This window comes from Cervus elaphus, chromosome 18 (assembly GCF_910594005.1).
Source record: "Cervus elaphus chromosome 18, mCerEla1.1, whole genome shotgun sequence".
In the NCBI taxonomy this organism is placed as follows: domain Eukaryota; kingdom Metazoa; phylum Chordata; class Mammalia; order Artiodactyla; family Cervidae; genus Cervus; species Cervus elaphus.
This window is the reverse complement of record NC_057832.1, coordinates 59,645,981-59,667,680: the sequence shown is the minus strand read 5'-3', so window position 1 is coordinate 59,667,680 and position 21,700 is coordinate 59,645,981. Positions and strand designations below refer to the sequence as shown.

The 21,700-nt window shown below is 36.1% G+C and overlaps 1 protein-coding gene across 10 annotated transcripts in view; it reads left to right on the top strand.

Annotated features, from left to right (window-relative positions):
• Window positions 1-21,700, top strand: part of ST7 (suppression of tumorigenicity 7) — a 255,042-nt gene that overhangs the window by 150,767 nt on the left and 82,575 nt on the right. For 7 of the 10 annotated variants that reach the window (XM_043873358.1, XM_043873363.1, XM_043873357.1 and 4 more), the window contains exons 4-9: window positions 6,948-7,002; window positions 7,623-7,738; window positions 8,368-8,443; window positions 10,558-10,626; window positions 12,536-12,690; window positions 15,127-15,224. In XM_043873358.1, the coding sequence (XP_043729293.1) occupies window positions 6,948-7,002; window positions 7,623-7,738; window positions 8,368-8,443; window positions 10,558-10,626; window positions 12,536-12,690; window positions 15,127-15,224 (569 nt within the window). The remainder of the gene's footprint in view (window positions 1-6,947; window positions 7,003-7,622; window positions 7,739-8,367; window positions 8,444-10,557; window positions 10,627-12,535; window positions 12,691-15,126; window positions 15,225-21,700) is intronic. The other 3 variants (XM_043873360.1, XM_043873366.1, XM_043873359.1) reach the window with 1 other exon arrangement.

Sequence of the window (21,700 nt, the reverse complement as noted above, 5' to 3'; positions counted from 1 at the left end):
GGAGAAGGCGAGGGTGGGATGATTTGAGAGAACAGCATTAAAACATGTTTATTACCATATGTGAAGCCGATGACCAGTCCAAGTTCAATGCATGAAACAGGGCACTCAAAGCCAGTGCACTGGGACAACCCAAAAGGATGGGGTGGGGAGGGAGGTGGGAGGGGGATTCAGGATGGGGGACACAAGTACACACATGGCTAATTCATGTCAACGTTTGGCAAAAACCACCACAATATTCTAAAGCAATTAACATCCAATTAAAATAAATAATTAAAAAATAAATAGACACCAGTTTAACAAAAAAAAAAAAATATTTCTATTCATCTCCTGTAACAGTTACAGCATTTAAGATCTGATTTCATAACAGCATTCAAATAATTACATTTAGGAAAACAGAAATTAATTTGTCCTAGTGGTTTAGGGCTCCCTCAGCCCACTTCTCCTTGATATTTGGATTTCTACTGTTTCACTAACTCAGCTCAACACACATGTATGTTGGTATGGAAATGCCAGGTAACATGGGACTAATACCATTTCTCACTTCTCTTTCCTTGTGGTGATTTTTATTTTTGAACAAGAAAAATGCTATTATATGAAAGTATGTTGTCTCTCTATAGCTCTACCCTTAATGATTGTCTACTTCATTGTCTTGGTTTCAGCTAAGTATAAAGGAAAAAGAAGATCCAAAGCTGAGAGTAATTAATATATTATATTGAAATGGAGGAATTTGTTTCAAAATTTATACTGCCTTAATAATAATAAAATTACTATTGCTTTAATAAAAGAATCACCATAAGACATTTCTTGGCTGAATATTATAGGAAATAAACATGGCTAACCAAGTCCCATGGCAAAGGCAGTTAAATAGTATTCCTTATTTGAAAAAAATCATTCAGAAAGCTAAAACAGAGAATACTATTTATATAAACATTGGACTATATAAAAACTCATAGTATAGCTCTTTCCTTAAAGAATCATTTGTTTTATTAAAAGCTGGAAGACCTGGCCTACCTAAGAATAATTTGCAGTGGAGAAATGGGAAGTGATTGTTATAGGACAGACTGTTCATATGCTGTTTAACATTTGGATCTGTGTAAATTGGCCCAAGTGCAAATCCTCTCAAAATTTGCAGCGATCTTTATTTATGGACCAGAGCAGAAATGTATAATTAATAATTCAGCTTCTTAATCTAGCCAAATTTCTGATTGTTTGGCTTAGGTTAGCATTTGTGACATTTCACTTGTCTCAATTTATTTGGGAGCTAAATGGCTATTTTTGTCACAAATACACAATTTCTGATAAACCCTGCTGATGTATTTTCCATATCACCATGTTTTCTGTAGCCATTTTTTAAAATTCATTACATCTAATAGCATAATTAATAACCTGTGATCAGAATTATACAAAGGAAAGCTGAATATATTTATTCCTGTCTCCTCTTTCATGATTTGACATATGCTTTTGAATAAATTCATATGGTTTACTTTCATCCTTTTTCCAAATGACCTAGCTGCACAAAACTACTTAGACACAACTAAGTCTCTAAGTGAGCACTGTCTCATGGAAATATAATGCTAACTATGAGTGTAATTTTTAGCATTTTTAATAATCATGAAAATAATAAAAATGTACAGTGAAATGTGTATTTTCTTTAACCAAATAAGTCTAAATATTTTCATTTTAACATGCATTCAATATAAAAATTATTAATGGCATCCAGTGTGTATTTACACTTACTCTTGCTGCCATTGCTTAATTCAGCCTAAGTTATGAACTGATGATGCATAGGGATTTAAAATGCGTTCACCTTCTCCCTATCTTAAGGGAAGGGATTCTCACGGTCTAAGAACATTCTGAATTTGGGTTTATGGGAATATCTGTTTGATAATTTTCCCTGTTCTCAAATAAGATGCCACAAAGACAAAGTTTGCAGTGTTCACCTTCTTCAAGATATTTACAAAAGTGCAGGGTGCTCCATCACATAAGAATTATCCTTGTCAAAGTCAAGTTTAAATTCTCTGAGACGCGTTAATAGCCTCTTGCATAGAACTAGATCTTTAGACAAACTCTGGTTATAGTCATTTGGCATACTGTTGCAAGTCATCTCATTTTAATCTCACTTTATTTAAGATAAATATATATCATATCTTTTTTTTGACCCTATGGACTGTAACCCGCCATTCTCCTCTGTCCGTGGGATTCTCCAGACAAGAACACTGGATTGAGTTGCCATTTTCTTCTCCAGGGGGTTTTCCCAACCCAGGGATTGAACCTGTTTCTCTTGAGTTGGCGGGTGGATTCTTTACCACTGAGCCGCTAGGGAGGCCCATATCATATCCATTTTTATATAAAACTTTTACTAGGAATTTCACTTGGAATTCTCAATTAAGGTTCATTACATCACTAGAGGCAGTTCAAGCACTGGTTTAATACAGGTAACAAATTAAAGAAAAGCAATGGAGATGAAGAAACTCATAGATTGTAAATATATATCCTAAGCTCCTTTCAGAGCTTGCATTTCAAATATATCCGTTAGTAAAATTTCAAGTTGCTATATGTCCAGGGCCTTTAGAATTGCTCTTTAATAGCCTCAGTCAGGGGAAAGTCAGTTTATACTTGCCAAAATCTATTTAAGTGTTGAAAATTATTCTCTTAGGCAATGCTTATTACATCTTTTAAAGTCTTTTGCCATTAAAAATGTGTGTTCTAGGATAGATTAGCTCTCCAGTTGACTGGTGAAAATTCCTCAAAAACACGTTTGGCTCCTGGTGAATATCTACTTAATAAATATTTTACGGTCTTTATATTATTTGATAGAATTGATTGACTTAGATCAGAAATGACCAACCAGTGAGAAATGTATGAGAGACACAGAGGTTAGCCATTTTAGCAATATTCTTAAAGTTATACACTGTCTTGAGTAAAGCAGGTCAATAAAAATGATCTTAAAACTCATAATTATTTGTACCTTTTCTCATTCCATAAAAGAATTTGAAAGGGTAATATATTTGTTGAATTGGAAGCTACCTATATATTATTAATACTTGGTGCCTTTACTTCTAGTAATCTTTTCAAAATAATTATTTCAAAAAGTTATGAAAACAGTTAAAGCTTAATTATTTAAGAAAATGGATATTTTGTTATTCTTAATGATTTCTTAAGATGGACTTGTATTCACTGAGTATTCATTTCTGATATAGCAAAGCTAATAAATGCAGAATCACATGTTAGAAATTGACTAACTTGAGGTTATCTTGATTGTCATAATATATCTGATGGAACATTATTTAGAGCCCTTTTCTGTTGTACTTTGGAAATAAAATATTTTAAAGCATTATTTTCGAGTGCCTAATATTTCCCTAGAGGAGTTCTAAAACTGTTTCTCTAGTAGAAAATGTAATTGATGAAGTCACAGGATTTTTAAAATATGATGTTGCAGGGTAACAGGTCTGTTGTATATTGTAGGTAATTGTTAGGCAGGCTGGATACCAGGCCTTAATCTCACTTACTTTTCCTTGGGGAAATTATGTAGCTTTTCTATGCTTTACCCTTTACTTATATAAAAAGGGACTACTCTGTGACCCTCCCTAGCTTATGTAAGGAATATAGATGACTTGAACTTTAAGCTTTTTTATAGAAAGGCTTGTAGCTATGACAAAGTTGCTATTGCTGCTCTTTGTACGATAATGGTATTACTGTCATCATTACATTTTGGATCCAGGGATGAGGTGGTAAATTTTAGTATAGTACATCTTCCTAGACTATAAATTAGTTATATATTTGAAAGTCATAGGAGTGAGGATTCTTGCTATGTCTATATTTTTAATTTTAGGATAAAAAAGTTTCCAGAGTTAAAAAAAAATTGGATATAGAAAAATATTTTCTTCCATATAATGATTAAAAGCCCTATGACTTTTGGTTTTTCCAAGAATTAAGTTCTCTTTTTACTTGAGGACTGTGATCAAGGGAAAGTCTATGGTTCTCTCAGTATATTTACTCCTTTTTTAAGAACTTCTTCATATGTATACCAGACAGTAGTTTGGTACCTTTTTCTTTTTCTACCAATGTATAAGTGTGTCTAGGTCATAAAATGTATCTTTTGGAGGGGGGGTACCTAGGACTTCCTACAAGACTAAGGCATAATAGCCATTCTTTTCGTGCTTAAACCCCTTAGTTCAGTGAGTGACTGGGGCGGGGCGGGGGCGCGTTTTGGGGGAATATAAAGAGGCAGGAAATAAGTATCCACTGAGATGGAAAGTTGTGCTAGGGAAAATTTATTTTTTTTTGTATTATATGTTAAATACAAACCTTGTATCTTACTTAACTTGTATCTTTTATCTGCTGAAGATCTGAGTTTAATTTCTTGACTTAAATCTTCATATTATGATAATTTTGGCATTTACAACCTTTGTCTATGTCATGAAACCATCAGAAATTTATGGGGTATGTTCCCTAGAATGATTCCAGACAAAGAGAGTTTTTGTAGTAAAGATAAAATCATGAAATATAGCAGCAAAAAAGAAACGAATGTAGCTATAAGCTAATTTGAAGTGAAATTTTACATGTGTTCATATTAGACCTCTAGATTGCTTATTTCTTAAAAGAAAATTGTACCTTCTCCGCACCCTCAACTTGAAGGATACAGCTCATGAAGACATTTCTTACATATTTCTTCATCATGTTCGTTCTCATTCAGAACATTTAACATCTGTTACAGTTGCTCAGACACTCATTTCTAAGTTTTAGAAGTAGCTGAAGAAACTGTATACAGACCATACGTATGACACTTAATAGTAACGATGATTTTTTTTTTTAAGATCAGTACTCTTGAAGTCATAAAAACATTTCAAAATGTTTGCAGCACCCCCTGCTGGCTATACCTTGGCACTTCCTAAATAAAGATGGCATCTTTAAATACTGCTAAGTAAAGCTTTAATTATACACACCCTTTCTCTTTGGGGTTATTTTTATTTAGAAATAATTTCATTTGCATCCAATGCATAATAGAGTTAAAATTTTAATGAAAGATAATTTTCTTTATAATTTGTAAACTGATATTTGAATAGCACTTATCCTCCCAGGCAATATCATGTCTTTGATGGAGACAAAATTTTTGCCATAACTTTTTTACTGATATTTCAGATGAAATTTGTTAGGGGAGAGGCTTCTACAAATGTCCCTATTTATTGTAAATAATGTTAGAAATGACCATCATTGAATACAGATTTGTATGCCTGTTTATTATATATTAAATACAAACCTTGTAATATTCATGAAGCTTTCAGAAGATTTAAGAAGAGCATTTGGAATCTTAAAAGACATCATCTTAGGAGAGATTGGGAGGGGTGGGGACCTCAGAGCCATAGAAGCCATAAGTACTGAGATCATGGTTGTTTGGCTCACCAGTTGTTTCAAGCAATAATTTGAAGTACGTTAGTGACCCCACTAAGGAGCTTCATGTCTGGAAAAAAAGTATTTGCTTAAGGGAAGTGTAATTTTCTAATTAGTGGCATACGAAATGACAGCCACCAAATTTCAGTTTCTCAAGAACAAAATTCAATAATGCCAAACTAACTGAGCAAAGATCATTTCTTAAATGGCAAGTTAAGCTAAGGGACAAAAAATTTAGGACCATTGTTTCCAAACATAAAGTAAATTTCAGGTGGGATCTTGCCCTAATTTAAAGATAAATTTATTTTTTAAAAAATAAGAACATGACTTCCTATTATGTGTACACCTTTCATTTGCTGTTTTTAAAAAATTTATTGAGATTGCACATGGTGTTCCCATAGTGCTTTATGTTTTCCTCCATTTTCACGCTGTATTGTAACCCATGGTTTATGCATTTGTTTCACCCACTGAGTGCTCAGTTAATGTATTCATATATTGGATGGATGGATAGATGAATGAATGGATGGATGGATGTTGAATGTAACAGGACTGAGGGTAGAGTCTTAATGAATCATTCATGGCCTTTAATATTCTTTCAATTTCTGCAATAATTGCTCACTTTTGTGTGTCTGTGTCTTTGGGTGTGTTTTTTTGGCTGACAGCACACATGGATTTTTAAATACTGTTAACTTATTTTATTTTCTAACAAAAAGTTATTCATCCAAAGAAATATTAATAGCATTCTGAATCAGTAGAAAGTCTTAATCATAGACTGTTTTAAAAGAATCGCAGCTTATTAGTCACAGATTTACTATAACTCTCTCAAAAAGCTAATGGTTTACTTTTCTAAACTAAAGTCCTATGGTTCTGCCTGTGGTTCTTGTATAACAAAATGTATAATCTATTAGTACATGTTAGCATTATGATATTAGTATGATGATTAATTACCTGTTTCTGCATAAGTAAACCATGGTAAAGTATTTGAAAACAATTTTTTTCATAACATTTCTCCCTACAGTGATGGTAGCTTTAATATTAATTTTCTTGCCACTCCTTTCCAGCAGTATAAAAGCAACATGGTGAATTATCACAAAGTCAATATTAACATAGGCCCTAATTAAGAGCCTGAGGTTCTTTGCACATTGTACTCTGGAGCTTAAATGTAGCTTGTTACATAGGTAGACATTGTAAGATATATTTTAGAGTTGTAGAAAGTAGTTTTACCTCTACCTATCATTTAGAAATAAATTTATAGAATGTATTTTGATCTCTTGAAGTGACTATGGAAGTTATGAACTAGCTGATTTTGGCATTTGCCTTGATTTAACAAATGAGGAAACTTCAGTCCAGAGAGATTAAGTGAAACTTTCCGAAGTCCTGGTGCCTGAACTACATTTCCTGATTAACTACCCAGAATTTTTCCACATTGCTTCCCATGTAGAAGATAGAAAATAAAATTATCTTATCAAATGGCCAGGAAGGGTGTTTTGCTGAATTAATTAGCTTGTAGTGTCTCTGAACTTATGTGTAACATTTTCACATTCTCTTTGTTGCAGAATGCAAAGTATGGCGAAATCCACTTAATTTATTTAGGGGTGCTGAATATAATCGGTAAGCATTTTGACAGCTTGGGAAATTAATGGGTCTAGTTCAGAGAGCAAAGACAGCAGTAGATGTTTTTGCAGGTTCATTTAGGGGTCATTTAACAGCCTGTTTAGTACTTCCATTTTTTGATGCTCAAATATTTTGATTTTTCTGTTTTATAAATATTTTAGCTTTGAACTTAGGAAAACATACAAACCTGTTGTTTTTAGAGATTTTTCTATTAGTTATTTTTTTCATTATATATTATAAAGTCAAAATATTTTGTAGCTTACCTGGAACATGGTTATAAAGGTGCCCCAGAAATAATGTTAGAATTTAATTTTGTAGAGTAGGTAGGCAAATCAGAATTTTCATAGCTTTGGGGAAATCTCTATTCATAATACTAATTAGTGAAGGTTTTCACTAGCTAGTGCTACTAAAACTTTAAGACAAAAATATAGCAGAATTTTTAAACTTTTTTCTGCTGATATACTTCCTAAAATGAGACTAGCATGATTATTTTGTTCTTAATATTGGCAGTAGTACTTAGTTAATGGGTTATAGTTCAACACCTATGCAGCTTAATATTTTGTAGGTCTTGCTTTCCTCTCTCAGAAGTGTCTGATCATCTTACTTCTCTTTTACAGGTACACTTGGGTGACTGGACGAGAGCCTCTGACTTACTATGACATGAATCTCTCTGCCCAGGACCACCAGACCTTCTTTACCTGTGACTCCGACCATCTGCGTCCTGCAGATGCAAGTATGGAAAATCCTTTAGATAGTTACTGAGTGGGAGGGCTTTTGGTTTGTTTTAGAGATCAAGGTTACTACTTCTAGAATGTCTGCTCTACAAAAACCCTGATGAATAAAATATTAAATTGGAGATTGACCAGTAAGACCCAGAAAGTTGCTACTTAAATAAAGCTTACTTTATTGGCTTCATTGCCATGAAGTGTTATTGTAGACATGAGTCCTCTCATTATAATTGAAAATGTTATTTTTAAAACATATACCAAAGTTGGATTTACTTACTTTTAAGAAGTATAGCTCTTATATGAAGCTAACTAAATCCTTGGTTGAGACAGAATGAATGGTCATGTCTCCCAGATTAAGAAATCTTAATTAAGTCTCTATGATTATAGACTATGGGTTAGTATATAAGATATTAGGTCTCTAGTTTTATGATCCTAAGAAAGATTTTATATCAGCTGTTGAAGGACAATGGAATAGCAAATTAGAATGTATTTGTGTGACTTTAGAGTTTTGGGCTAACCCACTTGGTAAGTGAACTCTTCTTTTGTAATTCAAGAGGAAAGCTATTAATTTAGCTCTTGTACTGAATCTTCCTGAGTATATATTGACTTCTTCTTCTCTCTTTTTCTAAAATAGTAATGCAGAAAGCCTGGAGAGAGAGAAACCCCCAAGCTAGGATTTCTGCTGCCCACGAAGCCTTAGAGATAAATGAGTAAGTGGGGGGAAATCTTGCTTTGCTGAATGTTTTCAGTTGCCATTCATGGGATACTTACACTAAACTATGTATTTGAACTTGAGGATTATTCTGGGGGCATAATTTATTAAAAAAAAATTTAAAGGATATCCATGTGAAGGTAGTTTTAGTCATTTTAGAGAACAATTTAGTGGCTTTGCTATGGTCCTAAATTAAATCATTTAAGGGCTAGCTGTGGAATACTGTGTGGACATAAAATAAATACAGTGCTTTCATACCTAACACATTATGACAGGGACATTTTTCCAGACATACAATGCTCATTTGTGCCATCAGATTTTCTAAGTAGAACTTCTGCTGGGGGGGGAAACATAGTAAAAACATAAAGTGAAGAAATTAACACATTAAAAAATACTTCAAGATCAAGACAAGGAGGAAATGATGTCCTTAGTGTTGTTAAACATTCTGTGGGTCACCAAGGAAGGCTGGAAACTCTCGTCTGGAGATCTCAGAAAATGAGAGATTCTTAAAACTGGAGTCATAAAAGCTCAGGGTTGGCAGAGGCCTTAAAGGTCATGTAACTCAAACACCCATCTGGTGCTTGAATCACCTCAACACTCTCCCTGCCAAGTGGTCATTGTTAAACTATTTTATGATTTTTCTGAAGAAGGGTACAGAATCTTCAGAGGTCTTAGTGAAAAGATTCACTTGAGAGTTGGAAATCCTGCCAGTGTAACCTGTTGATCTATTTGGTTTCTGATTCTGTCATGCAACATATTTATTTTCCAGTTTCTTGTCATCTACAAATTTGATATGCCTGCTTTCTATGTGTCATCCATGTTTCTGATAAAAGTGGCAGGACCAGGGAAAGAGCCCTGTGACCCTACATATAGAAACCATTCTCTGGAGTCATGTTTTCATGAATCATCATTCTTTGGGTTTTTATTGTACAACCAATTACTAAGCCACCTAGTTACACCATGATTCAGCCTATATTTCTGCGTTTTGAGATACCAGTTGTAGCTATGGATCTTTAATGTGCAGTAAATCCATTAGAGTACATTAGGTTAACCCAGCCTGATTTATTTATTCTTAGTGAATTTAAGCTAGCTTCCAGCATTCACTACTTTCTTTTTAAAATGCCTAGAAACTATCCCTTTAATAATCCATTAGAATATCTTTCCAAATCAGAACCAAATTGTTCTGTAGTTTGGGAAGCCTGCCTTCTTCCCCCTTTTGAACATTTTTACTATATTTGTCATTTCATCTTCTAGTACCTCTCCATTGTTTGTGATTCCTTAACAATCCACAGAGAGCAATTCCGTGGGCTGCCTACAAGATCTGTTGGCTTTCTGGGATTTGCCCATCCCAGTATAGTAATTCATTTAGCATAGATCAGTTACGTGCTATCTTACATCTTTTTAATTCATTTTAGAGTTTAATTTCTTCTCCCTTTGTCAGCCTGACAATCATTCTTCCTGATGGAGAAACCAGGAAGAAAATAGGAGTTAGAGAGTTTTGTTTTCTCTTTATTATCTGTTGCTACTAACTATAAACTTTCCTCGTTTTGACGTTGTTGTGTTGTTTGTCTTTTTTGCTTATTTATATTGTCATGGTTTTGGAGAAGTTGGGGTGGTTACAGGGCCTTAAACATAATATGAAAACAGGGAATAGATGGTTGTCTTTAGCATTTTTCGTTTTGCTTTTATTTTGTTTTGCGAGCTTCAGCTAATGTGAAGTTGCAGCTCTCCTAACGTTATTCTTATAAGCTCATTTCACTCTCTTATAGCCCTTCATCACATGCCCTCTTTCCATCTTTTTTTACATGTCCTTTAAAAATATGATCTTGTCAGCGACCTCTGTGCAGCCATAGTGGTTACTTGTCACCCCTCTTTTCTTCCTGAGAGGATCATTTGTGATTGCAGTTATGATTAGACATTTGGAAGCTGCCAACTCTCTTAAACCATTTGCCTTCTGCGTCTCATGCCATTGAATCATGCCTCTTTTCTTTGAATTTTTTGAAGTCCACCTTACCTTCTTTTACTATCCTAAACTCTGAAATGACATAGTAACTCTCTCTGAATGTTCCTATCAATTTTCATTTCACCAACTATTTTTTTCTTCTTGGTCAGAATTAGGTCCAGAGTTGAAGTTCCCCTAATTGCTTCCTCTACCATCTGGGAGATAAAATTGTTACCAAAGTAAGTCAAGAACCTCTTAAGTGCCCCCCTTCTAACCAAATGAGACGTCTTCTAGCAGATATCTGGATGGTTGACACCCCCATCACCATACTTTCTTGCTTCTGTATGTGTATTGTGTTGTGACAAAGACACATCATCTCTATCTTCCATTGAGCTGAGCAGTCTGTTCTGTCCCCACCAACCATTAGCACTTCTACTGCTCTTTCCTTTCTCCTTCACCCATAAACTCTTAGCATGTTTCTACCCCAGACTCATGAGTCTCCACATAGATGTATGTTTTCTTGGCCAGTAGTGCTACTCTGCCTCTCCTCCTAAGAGTGCTATTTGCAATATAAATAAACAAAGCAAGCAAGCTAGCCCCAACCTGTCTTGAGTTCCCAGCCCACCAACTATAATCTTATGGCTAATTCCTCTGATACTGTGTCTACCACTCAGTATTATAATCTCAATTTTCACTTTATAACCGTGGACCCATATTTATATGTCGGCACCTAAAACGTGAAGTATTGCTTCGTGATTGCCCAACCCGCTTATTTTCTCCAGTGAATTACTGGGCAGTTTCAGCATCATAATTGTTCTCTCCAAGTCATATCTGCTGCCTTCCAGAGTAATTGGTTTTACAACTGTTTTTTTTCCTGGGCATTTTTCCTTCCTACCTCACCACATTCAGTTTAAAGCCCTATTGATCAGTCCTGCCTGAATTTATAGGGATTGGCTAAAGAATTACAAGACCCCTCCTCAAGGCTGAGATTAATGAGTAACCCCAAATCTCATATTAGTCATGAATTCAGCCTCCATTTCCTAGCTGGCTGTTGTAGTTTATGAATAGTAGAAGTAACATTTGGTTTCCCTTTCTGTTTTTCTCTCCTGTGGTCTGTTGAAGGCTCTGATAAATAGGGAAATGACCACGAGAGAGGCAGTGGAGAAAGCCAAGGGATATTACAGATCAGGACCTGTGTGGTCTGCTCTGGCCTCACCATTTCCTTATCACATTCCCTTTCTTTGGCAGTTGAGTTGTTGTTCTATGATTTGGAAGGTTTAAATTTTCAAGAGTCCCCCTTTTTCATTAGTTGACTATTTATCCTTTCTGACTTTCTACGTCAGAGGTTGTTGAAAGGATTAAATGAGATGATATATGTTAAGTGCCTGGTACAGTCCTTAATATATACTAAGCATCAGGTGGTAGCTATTATTGTTGAAGGTATGAAATTTAACTCTTGGTTGCTACTGAGGCTGAATCAAATTTTGAGCTCTTCTGAAATAATTTCTACCTGTAGGTTCTTCTAGGCTTCTTCTCTGACATAGGAAACCAGTGCTAACTGTAATGAGATGCTGAAGCACTGCTTGTGAAACAACTTACTTGATTTAATGAATTTCTCATTCTGAATAAATCCTAAGACTAAAGAGAATCTGTGTGTAGTAAATAGAAGTAAGCTTTCTGGTATTTCTAACTTTGAGTGTCAGAAGGAGATGTTTAACAACAGCTATTACCATTGCCATCATTAGTTGACATTATTAAGCATGTACCACATGCTGGCTACTACTGTACTGAGCACTTTTCATGCATCACCTTACTTAACCTTCACAACAATGCTGTGAACAAGTAGATTCTGTGTTGTTCTCCATCAGGAAGGCAGAGTAATAACTTCCCCCAGGTGGCACACTAATCAGGGGCAGAGTCCATGTGTAAGCCCCATGCTCCTAACACCACTCATCCTCCCTTTCAAGCTAAAACATGGACGTTTCTTTTGTACCATTATTTTATGTCAACAACTGCAAACAGGGGTGCATGAACCAGTTGCTGCTCTGCATGTTTCGGCGTTAACTCCTGCCCTTCTGCATGCACTCCTATAGCTGTTACAATGTCCCTGGATTTGTAATTGATGATGGCTGTTATCTGCATGGACAGGTGTGCAACTGCTTATATTCTCTTGGCTGAAGAAGAAGCAACAACCATTGCTGAAGCAGAGAAGCTGTTTAAGCAGGCCCTGAAAGCTGGAGATGGCTGTTACCGGCGCTCTCAGCAGTTGCAGCACCACGGATCCCAGTATGAAGCCCAACACAGTAAGGTTTCCTCCATGCTGATGTGTTGGGGGATCAGAACTGCAACATGATTAATCAGAGCAAATTTTCAGGCCAGTTCAAAATATGATTCTCAGAGTTTAGTATAAATGTAGTTTTTGGCCTTTCTTTGTTTTTATTTTTCTTCTCCATAGAGCACAGTATATAATTAAATTATAGTTTCATTATTGTTCATGTTTTCTTTCTGCTGCATAGATATTTAACTCTAGAAATAAATGATAATAACCTTTAACGGTGAACCTTTTTTCTCCTCAGAATTCTTACACAGTTCTATATACCAGTTTCTTCTCTGCCCCATAATTTTGTCTTAGTTGGCAAACAGGACTTAAATTTGTGTTAATGCTGTCAGAGGTTTATCTCATTGTGTCTTCTACAGCATGGATTGAAATAGGACAGCTAAGAATTTAACAGCGATTGGTGATTGTCTTAGTATTTAGCTATCGTTTAGGAAGCACTGTTGCTGGCTTCTAGGGAGGAAGAGTCCTAAATTCCTAATTATTTATCTTTTTTATGTTTAAAGTGATGACTTCCTATATTTAACACAACTCTTTAACATGAGACCTTTCATTTTAGTACACTAAACTGAGAGTCAGTGATGTTTGAGGGGAATGGTACAAAAACAAGATAACAAAGTCATTTCTGGAATTCCTTGAGCTCCTTGTCTTGTCAGTTTGTTGGTTGTTTAAGAAGAAATTTAGTGATTCTTGTAAGAGAGAATGTTTTCATTGTCTAACCAAACTTGGAAGTGTTTCTTTAAAATGATATTTCTCTCAACTCATGTCTCTCTCCTGCATCTTGGAGAGTAGGAGTGTATCTCCTTCATATTTGAGATTATAAAATTAAGTTTTATTGTTAAGCCTGAATTTGGTGCAGAAACTGAGTGCATTAGTCCCTATGGCTAAAGTATAGTGAGATCTTTGCATTGTGGCCCATGTACATGTAAATGTGTCCATATAACCCCTCAATGCACAGGTTTTTATTTTTATTCTGTAGTAGTGTATATGTTGTGGCTTAGACGGTAACGAATCCACCTGCAATGTGGGAGACCTAGGTTCAATCCCTGGGTTGGGAAGATCCCCTGGAGGAGGGCATGGCAACCCACTTCAGTATTCTTGCCTGGAGAATCCCCAAGGACAGAGGAGCCTGGCGGGCAACAGTCCATGGGGTCGCAAAGAGTCAGACATGACTGAGCATCTAAGCACAGTGTATATGTTAATCAAGTCTCTAATCATCATGTCTCTCTCGCTTTTTTTTTTAAAAATATGTATAACAGTGACTTTTGTAGACATATATAGTAAATGTCTGTTTTGTGAACTAAATGAGGATTAATACATAAAATTATAAAATCTGTAATATAACTTGAGAAATTTTCTTTATTTCTTTTCTTCTGTAAATTAATCCTTTCAAACTGTTGCCCAAATCTATCCAAAAATATAATCACATCTTTAAAATAATTGGTAGGTATCTGGCAAATTTTCAACACACATCTTGTTCTCATTGTTTGAAATTTGAAATGTTAGGACTTTGGTCTTAACATCTTTTAATAGCTGCGTATTATACATATACTTAATCTATAACAGGTGTGTCATATTTTTCTAAAACATGGTAATTTTATTGAGGATTAAGTACATGCATGTTCTCACTGGTATGAAAACATATCCAAAAAGACACATAATTAAATAAAGAGATTAAGATGAGAAGTTGTTAATGTGCTTTTTAAGAGCCATTTTGGTGACTATTATTACAACTATTTAGCTTGTCAATACTTTCTCTAACACTAGGGTAGTTTTTCATTTTGTTGCATAGTCTGTTGTCATATCTGGAATGTGTTATGTTGCCATCTGAAATTGACTGCTTTGGGGACCTGGAGATGATTATGATGTCACTAGTGTTAGGGGAAGAATAATATAAAACAGAAGTTCAAGATGAGGCTTCTCTAGACTTATTGTCAAGAAGGAAAGAAAGAATAGTTCATCAGGATGCAACCTGAGATTCACCTCTTTGCATCTTCGCCAAAGGCATGCACACTAGAAGAATGTGGAATTTTTGCTTGTAAACCTCATGTAATGTGGATATGTCCATTTTCCCAGCACTTTGTGGCAGATGATTTTATTTATCGAATATTCAACATCCTAACTCAAAGGCATGGATTAATAATCAGTCACATGCTTTGACCTTGGAAGGCTAAGTACTTTGACTTCACTCTGTATACCTTCTGCTATTGACAAAGTTGTCAGTGCTCCTCCAGTAAGGAAAAATCAAAGGAGCAGACTGTTCTCTGAGGTTTTCCTTCAAGGGCATGGAAAATACGCCTCTGTATTTCTGTATTTTTATTTTTTCTTGCTGCTCAGCTGAAAGTTCTTTTTTTAATTTTTTTTTTATTTTTTAAGTTTTCATGTTTTATGTCTCCCTCTTCAGGACGAGACACCAATGTCTTGGTCTACATCAAAAGAAGACTAGCCATGTGTGCCAGAAGACTTGGGAGGACCAGAGAAGCAGTGAAAATGATGAGAGATGTGAGTGTGAAGTGGTGTTTGGGAGCAGTGGCCTAGAGCACCTGACCTAGAGAAGGAGGAGTCCGCCGAGCGAGACCATAGCAGATAGTACCACTGATGGCGTGCTGCTCCCAGGGGAGCCGGGGTTCTCTTCTCAGCACAGCTCAGTCAGTGAGTGAGCTCGGACAAGTTACTCAACTTCTTTGTGCCCTATTTCCTCATCCGTAAAATGGGGATAACAATAACTTTAGCAATAGCAACACACTAATAATAATGATTACTACTTAGGATCGTGGTGAAGATTAAATGAGATAATACATGCAAGGCTTTTAATAGAATGACTAGCCTGTTAAAGAAATATCCTTGTTATTAGACCTTTGGGGCTGTAGCCAGAAGCCAAGAATGAGATCAGCCATTTTAGCTAACTGACATTTTTTGTATTTAGTTGTTAGGACGATTTGAATAAACTATGGCTCAAATTGCTACTCTCAAATTTAATAACATTATGATCTAATCTTATTAGAGTCATTTCAAGCATTTTCCTAGGTTCTTGAATCAAGACATTTTATTAATAGTAGTCAACATAATGAGAGGAAATAGGTGAGAGTTTTAAAACAAAAGAGAACCAAAGGAGGTTATTATTATGTAACTTTAAATAAAAACAGTGGTTTTAAGGGAAACCAGTTGAGGGACTTTTACTTCCACTTTTTCTTTTTTTACAGTAAGAAATTCTTTTCATAAAGAAACAGACACCAGTGGGGGTTGTATTTATAAACCATTTTCTTTTGAAAATAGTCTCAGAAAGCCTTTGTCAACATTTCATTCCTTTACTGTCTTACTTGCTTAGGCATAGGTAAACTGCCCATTATAAAAATAAAAGAAACATGAGGGAAGATAAAAGTGGTGTCTTGCGCAGGTCTCAGCTTTTGGGTTGAGAGCTGGACTGTGTAAACCCAGTGAGCCCTTTCTCAATTTGTCTCTGGACCGGTATTATTCACGTAAATTCTCATTCACTCTTTGGCAGTGAGAGTCTGCACTTCAGGATCACCCCTGGTTGTTTCTGCAAGTTACAGCATAATGGGATGACACAAGTGAGACCCATGCTTCTGGCTTGGGTTCTGGCTACTCCACTAAACAGCAGTATAGCCACCAGTCCTGAAGAGAGGATCAGAGGAGGGAGATTCCAAAATAACTCTAACTTGACTGAAGGTGATAGATGTTTCTTAGGCAAAGCCACTGCAAAGGGAGCCTCCCAGGATTAAATTCTTTTTGTTGAAGGAAGAACTGAAAGAATGTTTGTTATATAGTATAAGTGCTAAGTTTTAGAAAAGGCGATTTCTGTAGAGACATGACTTGCTCTCAAAGCTTTTTCACTTGCAGAAATTCCAGCCTTTAATATAGTGAAGAAACACTGCCAGTCCCTGAAAGAGCTGAGAATTTTATGAAGGATAGGGTATTTCTCTATGTGAAAGTGGCCCTGGCACATTCAGCCTTTAACACGGTGTTTTATATTTATATAACCTTAATTAGCCTGGGACAAGCATGCATGGAGGAACAGATTCTGGTGATTTTCTTTATTATATGCTTAAGCAACTTCATGGGAAAAACAAACTCAGATGATTTTAATTCCAGTTTTTTTCAGTCAGCCTCATTCTGATTGTCATCATTTTTAGTATATACATATAAAATTTCACATGATTAAAACCAATACATCTATACTGTGGTTTATTTTTGTTTAACATTATTTTATATTTGCAATTCCATTTATTGACATAGTCTACAAATAGATCTTGGGCAGGGGGAGGGGTAAATCTGGGATCCAATAAAATAAATGCTGGGCAGAGAGTAAAAAAACCTGCAAGTGAATTTCAGCTTTGCTCTTCATTAGCTTTGTGACTCAGGGCAGCTTTCTTCCCTTTCATGGGCTTTTCATTTGTCTTGTAAATCAGGAATAATGATTCTTGTCTAAAAGCATAATTGAGGGAGTGATGGGGAGAATGAAGTGACATAATGTGAAAACACCTGACATATAATAGATATGCTTCCCTTTTTTGCCCTACTTTTTCTCCATTATATAATATGTCTTCAATTTGCTGAACTGTTCCTCTGATGAGCATTTTGAGATATTTCTGATTTCCTTTCCTTGAATGAATCAATTAGTCTTTCTCTTTTCATATGTGTATAAATATATATATATATACACACATTGTGTATATCTATATTTATATGTATATGTTTCTTGGGTTCCTTTTCTTAAAAAAAAATCTGTCGTATTATTAGAATACCAATACATGTTGTCTTTTGACTGGGTTTCTGGAGCATCCAGTAGATATGGGCCCCAGTGTTGTAACAGTCCTGTGAAGGACACTGTCAGACATGGTAGAAATGTGTTTTGAAGAGAAATATCCAAAATACTCTTTCCTTCAGAAGCTCCTGGAACCCTAAGTGGAGGAGGGAAGATTGAGGCCCCTCTCTGGTAAAGCTGCAGCTGGCCCCAGCCCTGCAGGAGATAGTTGGTCGGTCCTGACTCCTCTTAGGTCACGGGTCATGCATAGACAGGGACTTCACTGAGGGGGTACTCCTTTAACAGCATGCACATAAGCCGTCTTGCTGGAAAGCTTCCTTTGATAAAACAGCACACTGGATTCCAGGCAGCCTGCTGATAAAGCCTGAGGGCAGAAGGACCTAATTTTTCATTAAGACACAGCCATCCTACCCCATATGCATTAGTTGAAACTTTCCTAGAGCAGATTTTAAAGTGGAAACAGAAATGGTAGAGTCAAAATGCCTTCCATGTAGAAAGTAGACTCTTTAAAACATTTCTCTGGAAATCTCTTAAGAAAGGGAAAACTGTTAAAAACTGTTAATTAATGATTTATCCTGAAAGAGAGTGAATGGATTTCTGGGAAGGCTAACTGTCGATGGTTGTGGATCCAAATATTGATCCTCCAAGTGAACTATTGATGAGAAAAGAAAACATAGGCTCCTTTATGTCAAGATTCATGGTTTCTTTTTTAAAAGCAAGACATTAATTATTTTTAACTCTCAGGATGTTTTCTCAAAAACATTGAGAGTGGGTTTTAAAACCCACTTTAATTAGCTTCCTTTTGCAGTCAAGAATACAAGAGCACCTTCCTTGTTGAAGAGTGTTTGGCAGCAATCAGAGCTAAGAAAGCATGGTGGCTTTTGAACTTCAGTATAAGGTGTTATTTAATATTCAAAATGAAAAGAGTTTTATTTTCTGCTTTCTTAACTTAAAAGTCTGTTTGCTTGTTTTCATTTAAAAGAATTTTGTCTCTCTTGTTAACATTTGGTATATAGCACAATTTATTTTCTCTTTTTAACTTTTACCAATGAGCTAACCTCAGGTTTTTCCTGTATCCTTCCCTGGTCCTGTTTGAGTTGATTGGAGATAGAATTCATGAGACTGACTGGTCTGGCCCCTAAGCCATGCTCCATCTGGCCCCTGGTATGGATGGGATTGTGTGCCTAGATAAGAGAACCTTCTTAAAGCTCATCTTACCCCAGGTCACTGAGTCTAGGGTAGGGTTTCCCAGCCTTGGCACTCTTGACATTTGAGGCCACCTGTCTTTGTTGTGTGCATCCTGTGCATTGTAGGATGGTCAGCAGCATCCCTGGCCTCTACCCACTAGATGCAGTAGTTGTCCTCTCGCTTGTTGCTTCCCCCAGCATCTTTAGACATTTGTCCCCCGTTAAGAACTGCTGACGTGGAGAATCCTGAAGTGAGTAGATGTATTTTGGGGCAGACATCAAATTTTTATTTACTTTGCTTATCTGTAGTCTGAGTTTCCCCTGTGGTAGGTACAAGCCTCTAAAGCATCCCTGGGATTAATCAGTTCCTACTAGAACCCTTGACTGACCTGGGACTGTGCTAGTCTGAGGAGATGAGTCTTAGATGGGACTCACTGAATAGGGATCTGAGGGGTGAAGAGTCAGTGAACTTAAAGATTTTGGTGGGGACCTAGTTGGGGGGGTAAGAGAGAGGCAAAATAAAGGCTAACGTGGGTAGTGTCTTCCTTGGTCCTTCCTTGGTCTAAATCATCATCTTCCTCTCTTCCCTAAAATGTATAGCTCCTTTGAAAGTTGACCATAGGCTCTCAGACTTACCACCTGTTTCTCCTCCTTTCAGTATTTTTCTACAGACCTCTGAGTCGTTATCCCTGACTCTTGTTTCATCCTCTCTCTGCAGCTCTACCTCTTTTGCTATCCTGGCCTCTCATTTGACACAGGTCATCACAAGCTTATTAAAACATTTTATTTCTTTTAGGAAGCCATGCTTCTTAGTCCTCATGAAGTCTCAGTCTTCCTGGCTAGTTTCTCCTCATCTTCCTAACTTCCCAAATTTGAAGTGTTTCCTGGCCTGTTCTAAGCCTTTTTGATTTCCATGTACGACTCTGGAAAATGACATTTAGACTCAGAGGTTTGAATGCTGATGAACTTATTTGCAGTGTTTATTATGTTCTAGGTATTATTTTAAGTGCTTTACAAATATAAATCACTTAATGCTTGTAACAGCCCTTGATGTAGGTGCTTGTTCAAGGTTGCATAGCTAATGCATAGTTCTGAGAAGGTGATCTTCCAATCACCTGCAACAGTAATACCAGGGTGCTAGTTGAGTACCTACTTCATAGGATTGGTGTAAGAATTAAATGGAATAATTCCTGCAAGGCACTTGGCACAGGACTTCACAAAGAATAAGTACTCAGTGTTGCTATTCTTACCATTACTGCCTAAGGTATATTGTTAAGTGATAAGGAAAGGTGTAATAATAGATGTAGTTTGATTCCATTTTTTTCAATTAAAAATAGATGCTAGTATCAACCCATGGTTCTCAAGCTTTTTGGTCTCAGAGTCCTTTTAAAATTACTAAGGACCTCAAGACTTTTATTTGTGTGGGTTTATCTATTGATGTTTATCATTTCTTTTTTTTAATTAATTAATTAATTAATTAATTTTTTCAGTGGGTTTTGTCATACATTCACATGAATCAGCAATAGATTTACACGTATTCCCCATCCCGATCCCCCCTCCCACCTCCCTCTCCACCCGATTCCTCTGGGTCTTCCCAGTGCACCAGGCCCGAGCACTTGTCTCATGCATCCCACCTGGGCTGGTGACCTGTTCCACCATAGATAATATACATGCTGTTCTTTCGCAACATCCCACCCTCACCTTCTCCCACAGAGTTCAAAAGTCTGTTCTGTACTTCTGTGTCTCTTTTTCTGTTTTGCATAAAGGGTTGTCGTTACCATCTTTCTAAATTCCATATATATGTGTTAGTATGCTGTAATGTTCTTTATCTTTCTGGCTTACTTCACTCTGTATAAAGCTAAAACTTATTTATGTTCTCAAAGAACCTGTTTCCAAGTAAGGTCACTTTCATGGGAACCAAGGGTTAGGACTTCAATATAGTTTTTTGGAGTACGCAATTCAATCTATAGCGCCAGGTTACAAATAAAAGCAAAACTCTCTGTCAATACTTTCATTCTTTCAAAATTTCACCACCTATATCACATTTAGCTAAAGACATGTTTTTTTTATGCTTTTGACCATGTTGAATCTTTTCTCAGTCTAGATGATAGGGTTATAACTGCTAAACATTCTTCTTTTCTTCTTAGTCAGGGTTCTTTATAAAAATTAGTGAGAGGAAACTGCAGTTACCTCATCCCTGGATTGTATCCTTCCTATATTTTCAGCCTCATTTCTACAATTCCCAGTTGAGAACTGGAAGGTTTTCAGTTTTTTTCATGTAAGAGCATATTGAGTATTACTATGCACCAGACATTTTGCTAAGAAGTTTACATATACCATCTCATTTAATTCACATACCATGGGTGTCCTATTAAACTGGAAGAATAATTTTTACTCACTGTAACAAGTCAAGAAATAAGGATGTTATTTTCTTTCCTCCACTCCTGCTATGCCATCTCACTAAGGTAACACACTCATGAGTCAGTGTACATCTTTACACCCCCTTTTCTTTGTGCCTATAAATTCATATCTGATCATGTAAGGATTTTGAACAGAGTTGATTTTTATCTTAACCAAGTTTCCATATGAGAATTTAGTCTTCTTGGGGATGTTCAGTTTTGAGCTTCTTCCCTAAGGGGTCTCCTCCACAAGTTTTGAGGTAATACAGAACCATTTTCCCTGACCTCTTCTTTTACAAGTATTTTATCCCTGTACTTTACTGTTCTCAATTTTTATCTCAAATCACTTATTGAGATGATCCCTTCATTAAGGAGAAATTAGGGCCAATGAGCAGAGAGAGACAGGTGTTTTGAGCCAAATTTTAATAACATACAAAAGGGATAAGTGAAGTTCATTAGATTTTGAGCTTCTTGAGTGCTGGTGTGGTCTTTAGTTTTCTCATGTGTCCCTCCTAGCACATTGCACAGTGTCTTGTAGACAGACAATCAAGAAAATATTTGAGTCTGTGAATCGGAACTGTAGCATACAAATTCCCAGTTAGCACT